This window comes from Myxocyprinus asiaticus, chromosome 44 (assembly GCF_019703515.2).
Source record: "Myxocyprinus asiaticus isolate MX2 ecotype Aquarium Trade chromosome 44, UBuf_Myxa_2, whole genome shotgun sequence".
Lineage (NCBI taxonomy): Eukaryota > Metazoa > Chordata > Actinopteri > Cypriniformes > Catostomidae > Myxocyprinus > Myxocyprinus asiaticus.
Window position 1 is genome coordinate 27,517,753 of NC_059387.1, and position 12,141 is coordinate 27,529,893.

The following is a 12,141-nucleotide window of genomic DNA, read 5'->3' on the forward strand; positions in this document are numbered from 1 at the left end:
CCTCTGTAACATCCTTTACACTGCTGTCCCCTCATCGATGTCACTCAAACTGACCGAGATCAATACGGTGTCTGGACTGATTTTCCTCTCTCATCCTGAGGGAGATGTAGGACTACAGTGGAGGAAATGAGTTCTGGCGCAGACACCGTTTAAACTGTGTTTTCCATTTCAGACTGATGATTTAGTATGCGCCATTCATCATCCAGTGAAGGACTTTGTTTTTCTGTTTGCTGTTGAGCGGTACGACCCTGGACGAGAAACAACCAATCATTTGTGCTGAATAGGATGAATCTCTAAACAAAAATGCGAGTGATGGTGACCTTTTTTGGTAGCACTTTATTTTACAGTACTGTTCTACATTTATGTACTATATAATTACAACAACTGCAGTAATTACTAGGTACTAACCCTAAACCTAAACCCAACCCTAACCTTAACCCATATTAAGTACATGTAGTTACCTTATATTACTCATTACTTTCTTGGGTAAGTACACTGTATGTATACTGAAATTACACGTACTGTAAAATAAAGTGCAACCCATTTTTCCCACGGTCACAATCTTCACTTAATGATTTGAAAGTATATGTAATTCAATTTTACATGTAACGGGAGCCAGCTGGTACGCGATAGCTGTGTGGTATGTGTAAACCTCACTCGCCTGGCCTCAAGAGGCACACTAGCAACTGACACTAGGTGCTGTAGCCTTTAGCCTTCTCGTTAGTGCGCCCGCCTCCCATGCCAGAAACGCCGGTTCGAGTCTTGCTGGAAGCGTATCGAGCAGGACCAGTTACAGTGGTGCCATGACACAAATGGGAGTGAGGTTTACGGGGCTGAGTGTAACGGGAGACAGCTGGTTCGCGATAGCTGTGCGGTATGTGTACCCTTGTTAGCACGCCCGCCTCCCATGCTGGCTGACGCCAGTTCAAATCCCACTTGGAGCGGGTCAAGCAGGACCGGTTACATACACATAAATTTTTAATGGTAGGATGTACACCGAAGTGTTCAATTTCAGCACACTGACAGCACCTAAAATCTAAATCATAGTATACACAACTTTAAAGATGTACAAATGAACTGAAATGGAAGGAACCTTCAATACTCAGACACAGTCCCATAGCGGGACTCTTTCGGGAGAAACTTTGTCAAAGAAAGACGTTTTTTCCATTACATTTACATTTGTTCATTTAGCAAACGCTTTTATCCGAAGTGACTAACAAAGAATACAGTACAAAAGTGAATTATCCTAATTTGTATTAATTGCAAATTTAGTTATAAATAAAATACAGATAGGACTAATAAAAGTAGTCATTTGCACTTTTTGTGTGGCTGAAAATAATAATCACCAAAGCCCAACGATTAAACATCACCAATGTTATTGTGTATCATTAACGCGTGTGAAATTACTCAAAAGACAAAGGCTTATTATCCATGCCAGAGATGGCCCCAAAACAGATGGAATCAATATGCTAAACTGTTGCTGCTTAAAATACAAAAATGATAAAGACTTACTCTCTTGCCAGGTGGCCCTGGTGGGCCAGCTTCTCCAGATGGACCAGGAGGCCCCTAAAACAGTAAGGAAGAAAGAAACTGAATAAAAACAAAAAAATAAAACAATTAGACCCTCATTAAACTACCAGATGGTAGATAACAGACTTTAGATTTATAACTAAACTTCTTCAAAACAAAAATTTTCTTTTCTCTAGCCAGACTTAAATCAGTTTTGGGAAAAAATATAATTGAATGCAATTAAGAGACTCCAGAGTTTCAAAAATACGCTCCAACTTAGGATGGATAAAAATTTGCAAAATTACTCAGCTGTGAGATTGATTGATTCTAAAATCAAAACTTCTAATCAGAAATAGGAATCTGTATGCATTTCTGTAAAAGTGTTATTGCAAAAAATAAACCTCCCCTCATTAAACTTTCATAGAACTGTAGCTTATAAATGGGCCTTGCAATAAGACTCTCAAAACAACTATACGTCTAGACATTTAAACCTATAAAGCTGGTGATTCAAATACACTGATTATTTTTAGGGTAAATTAAACAATTTCCCTCCACTGGCAACTCCAAATTATAATAATAAATGTTAATAAGGACTGCAGTTTTTTGGCTGTCACTGCAGTCTCAGGCAATTCTACTTGCCTTCATAATATTAAAATCATAGTCTATTAAAAATTATACTGTAGATATACATAAGCAAAGGGAGAAACCAATGTTCTCCAAAATATAATTTAATTTACTCCATTGAATTTAATTAATTCCATTTCAGTAATTATTGGCTGAATGAAATAAAGCAATTTACATAAAGCAGAAAATCATAAAGGAAGTTAAAAAAAATAATTTATAAAGTAACTTTAATAAAGAACAGTCAACGTTTAGACTCCTCTCATAATTAGGAAATTATATATACAGTAGAAAGGCATTGCGCCTCGATATTGTCAGTACTCACAGGTTGACCAGCCTCTCCATCTTCTCCTTTCTCTCCAGCACCACCATCTATTCCCTGATATTTGATAGAAGTTATTACAGACAAAATATTAGACTCAGCCAAATTGACAACTGAAGAAAACACCTAAATATTTTACTGTCTATTCACAATTTAAATGACGATTTTAATCACTCAAAAATCACTGACAAGACAAGGACCTCATATAATTGTTTCATTCTAAAATAATTTACAAAAATTTGGTTTATGAATTTTGACACTTACAGCAACACCTGGCTCACCAGGTGGACCTGGGTCTCCAGGAAAACCAACAGGGCCCTACAGTAACAGATTGAAAATGGCATGTCAATAACTTAAACCCTGAATTCCAATTCATACATAATGTCTTTAATACATGTTACTAAACTTACTTTGTCAGCCATGGCATTCTAAAGCATAATATCAGTTGAAATAATATTCATCTTGGATAAGTACATTAGTGCAGGATATTTCATATTTCATTAGCAAACTCCATCTAAAATACAATTTCCTTTTCCAGCTAGGCTCATTGGCTCCAGGAGATCATTAAAGAGTGATCCAAAAGTGAAAGATACTAATATGACCTCTCTTTTCACCTCACAGCTCTAGTGTTATGGCCATGAAACCTTACAGTATATAAATGGTTCATAACAAACGGCCTCATGCCAACCATGCCTAAGAGCACACTTACAGGGTTACCCTTTGGTCCATCATCTCCGGGCGGTCCTTTAGGACCTGGGGGTCCGGCGGCTCCAGGGGGACCAGCTTCGCCCTTCTCTCCTCTCTCACCTTTTGGGCCCTGCAGCATATATCACAAAGATGAAAGGGTCGAATACAGAGCCTTCAGGTGCTTTATGAACCATAGCACCCTGAGAACAATGAGTGCAGTCACGCTTTACATTCTGATGTGCAAATTCAAAAGAGTTATCAGCTATTCATGTCAGTATTGACAGGCTGGCCTTTTGATTGGCTGGATTCCCATCTGTATTACCAAATGTAGCAGATACTGCATCAATATATTATAGAAAAGTTAACTTTTACATTTCTTCGCATCTACAGTAAATGACCACCACCCAAAAAATTTACAAAATACTAAGTGGAACAGTATCAGGGTATAGGGTCTATGCTGTTTAAAGGGGGCATATCATAGGCTACTTAAAATTATGTTAAAAATAAACCTCAACTACTTTTTCCTAATGTTGGGATCTTTTTTTGGATGGATGCGCAGAATGGCAGGTGCTACACAAAGCCAGGAACAGTACAAGGTTTGGTGGACTTTCCCACATTTTCCTCTAAACATTAGTTCTTGTGGTGTTTAGGAATAATAGTACTGTGTCTATCCAACTACCTCCCAATTACCTCACCATGACTGGGCATTGCTGACTTCTAAATGTTGGCATTTATGTGTGAATATATTCTGGCTTCTGACATCAGAAATCCAAGGAACTTGGAAGTTTCAGTGTGTTCATAGCACTTTGTTCTCTTTGTTTAAAAGAGCAATGCAAGTTTGAATGGTCATGGTATAACCACTTTAAAGTCACCTGACAACAGTGTGAGCAGCAATATTTTATGATGAATGTCACTGTATTAAGCTGTTCTTTTGTATATGGAGTAGAAAGTCCTTTACACTAACCATGTCGGCAATTTAGCGGGCCACCTAATTCGAGTAATCAACAAAGCCAAAAAAGCTTATAGGGAGTTATTTCCTCACAAGAAATCACTCCTGAGAACTTCACTTACCCCAGGTCCAGGCTCTCCAGGAGGTCCAGGATTGCCAGCTTCACCTTGCTCACCCTGTGAAGGACATTACTGATTAAAAGCTTTAGCACAATACAATGACATTACCCACTGACCAAACAGCCTCATAACTATACAATACACAAAATACAGAACATTTTATTACTCAGATGTTGCGTTTTCATAGCTCTGGAGATTTATTTGAGTTCTCAATTATGTTTCATTTAAGTATCAACAATTTCTAAGATGTTCCTTCTAAAATTCCTTTGGAGAAATAAAAATGGACATAAATGAGACAATTGGGTCTTTTCTCAGGAAAAACAATCTGTCTCCATTTACTCTCACTGCTGTCTATGGGAATCAGTTGAGATTTTAAAGAGATCTCATTTGAGATTTTTCTGTCCTATTGACAGAGTAATATTTTAATAATCCAGATAGCTGTAGCTAGGCTAGGCTTTAGCGAGGCTAAAGTGGACACAACTTCCAACTCCTTATGGACATCACATAACAGTGAGGTTACATATTTTAGAGCATTTAATACTGATGGCTGTGGGTACGCTAACTAGCAGTGAAATAGAGGAGTATTATCAGAACTGCAGTAAAGTAGGCATTAATCGTGATGTTACACTAATTCAGACAAAAGGATGATACTACATACAATGAATGAAGTCTGTAACAGAGCGGAAGGAAGGAAGGAACAGACAGAAGGAATATGGTGACCAATGGAACATTAGTGGAGTGGAGTCTGTGTATGTGAAATATTTTTTGGGGTGCAGGAACAAACACCGAGCTGGGAATATTGTTACCTTTTCACCAACTGATCCCATTCCTCCTATTCCACCTGGAGGACCTTGTGGACCCTTCAATACAAGAAGTCGATTTGTTAAGAGGCATACAGGAAAACCATTAATGCCGAAGCCATTTAGTTAAACAAAACTGTGTAATTAGTTCGATTTGCTGATGGGATAAATGTTCTTTGCTGTGAGATGCACTTACATCAGCACCAGCAGGACCCTGAGGGCCTCTAGGACCAGGTGGACCAGGGGGACCCTATAGAGAAAAAAAGAAGAAGAAGAGAGAGAGAGAGAGAGAGATTCAATTTCATTAATAGTTACTGACCAACTGCAACTGATCAGTTCGAGTGTTCTTCTGATTTTTGTGCCTTTTGACCAACGAAAAAAAATAAATAAACACAAAACAAATCACAAAACAAAAACAAAACACAAAAAAGCCAACCAATGCAAACAAAAACAAAGCAATAGCTTTTTGTTTACTTCACAGCAATAAATCATGTTTTATTACTTGCTGTTGCTAGTTGGTGGTAGGTGGATTAAAAATCTATATTTTTGCTCTGTTTTATTCCAGAAGAGAAAGATTGCACATTTTAAATGTGCATATATGGTAAAAGTTAGGTTTTAGGAGTACACTAGCTAGCATATATATTATATATATATATATATATATATATATATATATATATATATATATATATATATATATATATATATATATATATATATGACCTAAAAACTAATAGAAGTAAAAATTAAAAAAATAGTTTTGTGGTTTTTATTCTATTTTATGGGGTCTTTAAAAACAACAATAGCAAGTAATCGATTCAAACATCTTACCATAGGCCCAACGTCTCCATTTTCTCCTTTCTCACCAGGTGGTCCAGGAAGACCCTGCAGAAAGAGGATGCATAATCTTGTAGTTATATGTATTTAAATCCTTGGCAAAGTATGTCCACACATACTGTATATACTTATGGATACAATAATGTCAATAGAAATATGCAAAAACACATTGTTGCTGTGAGGCACCAAAATGGACCTTCAGATATAAAGGGGAAATAATCTGGCCCACACGCAGTTACTAGAGGACAGCAATAATGCTTCATTTCAAAATTGGCCAACGAAGGCAAAACGGCCATATGTCAAATGGAAGGGGCATAGGCAAAGTAAGACAGTGTTTATCGAGGTCCAGTGACTGTCATCTTGAAATATAAGAGAGCAGCTAATATCCTTTGTCAGATTTTTAGCTCATGTTCAGTGTGAACACCATGGTGTTTGTCATCTTTTCAAAGCCTGCAAATAACGAGCGATGAAATATGTAGAGGACGTTTCACACTAAGCACAATATAAAAAATAATGAACTCAGCAAAGAGACCCATATGGACGTATATTTCCTCCTGTTCAAACCATACCTGAGGACAGCCAGCAGTGTGCCGCACACATTTAACGAGATAGTCTCCCCCCAAAATTAATAAATAAAATAAATTCTGTCATCATTTACTCACCCTCATGATATTCCAAACACATATGGCTTTCTTTCCTTTGTGAAACACAAAATGAAAATGCTGAAGAATGTATTGGCTGCTCTTTCTGTAAAGTTAAAATGAAGCTGGTGTGGACTGTTAAATTTCTGCTTCTTCATCATACAAAGCTAGTATATGGCTTCTGAAGACTTAATATACAGTAGCATATAGGTAGTATGGACTACTTTTGTGAAACTTTTTATGGTGCTTTTAGTCCCTATTAACATTCATTCTATGGAAAAAGCAATAAATTCTTCAACATTTTTCCTTTTGTGTTTCATGAAAGAAAGTTATGGGTTTGGAACGATATGAAGGTAAGTATATAATAGCAGAATTTTCATTTTTTTGTGGAATTTTCCTTTAACTTCCTTTTAATTGGACTCTGCTGTCCAATAAGGGGCTAGTTAAAATCATGCTGTTTCCCAGCATAATGAATTAAAAGTTTACTCAGCGTAAAAGGTGACAACCATTGCAGAGAGTCAGGGAGCCAGGGAAGCATTTTTTTTTAGAACTATGTCATCAGAGACTTTGGAAAACGTTAGGCTGCATTGGCGAATAAATAGGCTAACCATGTGACCCAGGTATCATGTGTTTGATCCTTGACATTTACTCCCTAATTGCTTCACCGATCAGTGACTTTGGCAGCTGGTTATTTAAAGGTGATCCATCGTTAGCGTCACCTGCTAGAAGTGAAGACATCTTACATCTAATTTTGTCTGATATTTACTCGTACACTACCCATACCCCCCCCCCCGAACTTGGTACATTTCTGCACATTCTCACTGGCTGATTCTAGCACTGGTGAGAGACTGCATCGGGACAGAAGCCCTTAGTAAGAGAACATTAAAAACACTCATTACTGCCCAAAGTGTGTGTGTGCAATGCCCTAATGTCTATTGGACCAGGTCACTAAATGCAATTAATAAAATCCAAATGGAAGCACATTACGCCCAATTTAAACTCAATTGAATTAAATGGCACAGAGATTTGGTGGCATAAGAGGACAACAGAAGCAGTCGATGCTACTCCATTACAGCGATGACTCCCTTTTAGAGAATTGAGCTAATTGATGGATCTTTAAGAGCAAATGGGTGAACCAGTGAAGATTTCAGAACTTCTTAAACTACTTCAAAGAGTTCTCATCAAAGAATCCTCCATGTACAGCAATGACAGCTTTGCAGGTCCTTGGCATTCTAGATACTCAGGTAACATTTCACCCCACGCTTCCTGTAGCACTTGCCATAGATGTGGCTGTCTTGTCGGGCACTTCTCACGCACCTTGCAGTCTAGCTGTTCCCACAACAGCTCAATGGGGTTAAGATCCATAACACTCTTTTCCAATTATTTGTTGTCCAATGTATGTGTTTCTTTGCCCACTCTAACCTTTTCTTTTTATATTTTCTGTTTCAAAAGTGTCTTTTTCTTTGCAATTCTTCCCATAAGGCCTGCACCCCTGAGTCTTCTCTTTACTACTATACATGAAACTGGTGTTGAGCAGGTAGGATTCAATGAAGCTGTCAGCTGAGGACATGCAAGGTGTCTATTTCTCAAACTAGAGACTCTGATGTACTTATCCTCTTGTTTGTTGTACATCTGGCCTTCCACATCTCTTTCTGTACTTGTAAGAGCCAGTTGTCCGTTGTCTTTGAAGACTGTAGTGTACACCTTTGTACGAAATCTTCAGTTTTTTGGCAATTTTAAACATTGCATAGCCTTCATTCCTCAAAACAATGATTGACTGACAAGTTTCTAGAGAAAGCTGTTTCTTTTTTGCCATTTTTGACCTAATATTGACCTTAAGACATGCCAGTCTATTGCATACTGTGGCAAATTAAAAACAAACACAAAGACAATGTTAAGCTTCATTTAACGAACCAAATAGCTCTCAACTGTGTTTGATATAATGGCAAGTGATTACTAAGTGATTAGTACCAAATTAGCAATTTAGCATGATTATTCAAGGATAAGGCCTGTCTAGATTTGATCAAAAATGACTTTTTTCAAATAGTGATGGTGCTGTTATTTACATCAGTAATGTCCTGATACTTTGTGATCAGTTGAATGCCACTTTGGTGAATTAAAGTACCAATTTCCTTCTGAAACAGCAAACTCTGAACATTATTCCAAACTTTTGGCCGCCAGTGTGTGTGTGTGTGTGTATATATATATATATATATATATATATATATACGTATATCTTATATTTTCCAATGTAATAAAAATGGTTTCTTTTATCAGAAAGGTATATATATATATATATATATATATATATATATATATATATATATATATATATATATGAATGATTTTTGCATTGTGACATTATTTTCATAACAATCAAGCACATTAACCCACATTCTCATTAAAAACATATTATATTAAACAATTATAAATTATTTAACCCTCCTATGATACATTTTTCAGATGTAATAAAAATGGTTTCTTTTATCAGAAAGGTACAAGACTTAGTGACTTTTCCTCCACTTGCCATCTGAACTTACAAAACAAAAAAAGTACATTTATAAGTCTAAGTGGTAGTAAAAAAATTGACTGATTATTGAAAATGAATGGGAAAGACCATAACACAGAGCAACATTTTTAATCTGTCAAATACAATCAATAAATCAGCCACAATGCAGAAAAAATGCAGAACACGCACACACACACAAAAATAATTAAAACAGCCAGGAGGCAGAACACACCACATAAAACACACACACACATAAATAATGGTGTACGGACTGTCCAAGACACATTAAGACCAGCGTGGTGTGAAAAAAATGCAAGGTACATGTCTTCATAACTATCATGGATGCATGAAAGCATAAAGATATTGCATCATTCTTTACTGTTTTTACTGTCGTTTATTGTTTACTGTTTGTTCTTTTGGTAACACTTTATAATAACAGTGCATGAATAATCATGAATTAATACCTGAATTAATAGTTACTTTCACATAAATTAATGATGAGTTAAGGAATGGACTAATCAGGAATGAATGAAGAGCTAACATTAACTACAACATCACTTATCACATATAAATTCATGCTTTAATAACAGCCACCTTAATTACATGTACATGTTTGATAGTTAATGTATTAATTAACATTAGGGAATAAACTAAATCAAACAGCCTTTATAAGAAACAATGTGAAGTACTTCAACCTTGAATTAAACATTCATATTTAATATTGTCATAATTAAAATATTTTATACTTTTAGCTGTCTGCAGTTTTGCCACAAACATCATATACAAACACAGTATAATTCTGCCATTTTTTAAATGGCCATAAAAAAAAAAAATTAGAAAAACACTAAAATTATAATGATCAACAATAATGTGATCTCAACCCATTTTACATTATCCTCCGTCCTCATACTCACCCTACCACTCAATTCACTCTTCATCCGGACCATAGAAATAGGAAAGGTTGTCTTTATGTTGCAGGATCAATATTTGTTTTTGTTATATATATTTCTCAATATTTTTCGTGGTTACTTTTTGAGTTTCATCACTACTCAAAATAAAAATAAAAAATGATGATAATGATTGGATCATCATCATCATCATCATCATCATCATCATCATCATCATTGTTAATAATAGTAATTTGTTTTGTTAATTTTTCTGTGGACATTTGTGCATGTAAACATTCAGTCATTTATTGTGTGAACTTCATCCATTTCAAGTGCAGATAGTTCGCTATATTTCTACCCGGAACTACAGTATGTGGAGAGTTGGGGCACTTATAAGCGGCGCTCTCTTGGTGTTGGCTGGCTGTTTGCCACTATTTCCTATGGTAATGCTGACATTTTTAATCTAATATTATTGGTTGTTTTGTTGGACTGAATTAAGGATTGAAGTCAGAGTGTTCATAATATCAATTTGTTACAACGTTATTTGGAGTATTTGAATTAATTTTGTTATTTTAATTGAACGTTTTAAGTTAAGTGCTAACATCAGCATTTTTAGCATTTCAGATTTGCCATCAGGAGATATAGAGAGAGATGAAACACACCTTATAAATCATTTAAAAGTGTCTTGTATGTCTTAACAGGTATGTTTGGGTTTTCTTTTGAGCCTGTATTTGTTTCAAATGAGATTTCATTCATTTAAAGCATCTTGGTGGAAGATTGACACTTGACTTTCGGTATTGTTTTTTTCTTCACATTAAAGGTGTTTTTCCCTTTAAATGTTGTGTTTTTTAATGTCATATGTGCTGGTGGATTTTAATTTCAAATAAGCAGATCTTAAAAAAAATCTTGGTCTTTATTTCACTGGTGCAAAAGTGGTAAGGATCACCTTAGTGCATGTGTATCATTTCAAACTCATTATTAACTACCCATGAATCCATGACTTGTTAATGCATCAACATGTCATGACTTTACTTGGTGGGGCACATCATTATTAACTCATTGTTAACTACTCATGAACTGTCATCAACTGATGACTTGTTAATGCATCATCATGTCATGACTTTACTTGGTGGGGCACACCAAGTTTAAGTTTAAATATATATATTTAAGTAATTAAATGAATATCATATACGTGCAACTAGTCGACTAATGGCTTAAATTAATGCCTACTAGTTGACTAGGAAAATCTTTGGTCGGGGGCAGCCCTAATGTGTAAGCATACCTGGCAATAAAGCTGATTCTGATTCTGATCATTATTAACTCATTGTTAACTACTCATGAACGGCATCAATTGATGACTTGTTAACGCATCATCATGTCATGACTTTACTTGGTGGGGCACATCATTTTAAACTTACGATCAAATACACACCTACTACACAATATTGTTTAGCATCATTTAGTTTGTCATGAGGTAAAATCTGAGATTCGGACATGGCCTGCATATGTATGATGAGTGAACTGAGTGGTAGGACCGACAGTGGTAAGGTGAGTATGAAGAGAAAGGAATAGAGAATCACACAGAACAGGTTGAGATCAATTATTATTATTAAGAATAATTATTGGTGGCAATCATTAAAGGAAAAGTTCACCCAAAATTGGACATTCTCTTATCATTTACTCACCCTCATGCCATTCCAGATGTGACTGTTTTCTTCTGCAGAAAACAAAGATTTTTAGAAGAATATCTCAGCTCTGTAGGTCTATAAAATGGTGAATGGTGACCAAAATTGTTTAGCTCCAAAAAGCACATAAATGCAGCATAAAAGTAATCCATATGACTTCAGTGGTTTAATCAATCTTCTAATTATAACTACTTTTTCACAATAAATTTCCTTGGCCATCATGATTTCAAACTCAATTACACTTCCTTGCACCCTCTAGCACTCTGTGCATGCGTCAAGCACTATAAAGTGTAATTGAGCTTGAAATCATGATTGTGCCTAGAGACTGCAATGGCAAGATGTACAGTGCTAAAAGAGTTACATTTTGGTTTATTCTCACCCAAAACTGATGGCATCACTCACAAAGATGTATTAAGCCACTGGAGTCATACAGATTACTTTTATGCTGTTTTATGTGCTTTTTGGAACTTCCAAAATGTGGTCCCCATTCACTTGCATCATGCATTGTATGGGCCTACAAAGCTGAGACATTCTTCTAAAAATCTTCATTTGTGTTCTACAGAAGAAAGAATGTC

The 12,141-nt window shown here is 35.8% G+C and overlaps 1 protein-coding gene across 3 annotated transcripts in view; it reads right to left on the minus strand.

Moving 5' to 3' along the window:
* The window catches only part of LOC127434578 (collagen alpha-1(XI) chain-like), a 114,577-nt gene that overhangs the window by 17,322 nt on the left and 85,114 nt on the right, over nt 1-12,141 (minus strand). For all 3 annotated transcript variants that reach the window (XM_051687397.1, XM_051687395.1, XM_051687396.1), the window contains 8 exons: nt 5,839-5,892; nt 5,204-5,257; nt 5,014-5,067; nt 4,211-4,264; nt 3,162-3,269; nt 2,717-2,770; nt 2,456-2,509; nt 1,513-1,566 (listed from right to left, as the gene is read on the minus strand). In XM_051687397.1, the coding sequence (XP_051543357.1) occupies nt 1,513-1,566; nt 2,456-2,509; nt 2,717-2,770; nt 3,162-3,269; nt 4,211-4,264; nt 5,014-5,067; nt 5,204-5,257; nt 5,839-5,892 (486 nt within the window). The remainder of the gene's footprint in view (nt 1-1,512; nt 1,567-2,455; nt 2,510-2,716; nt 2,771-3,161; nt 3,270-4,210; nt 4,265-5,013; nt 5,068-5,203; nt 5,258-5,838; nt 5,893-12,141) is intronic.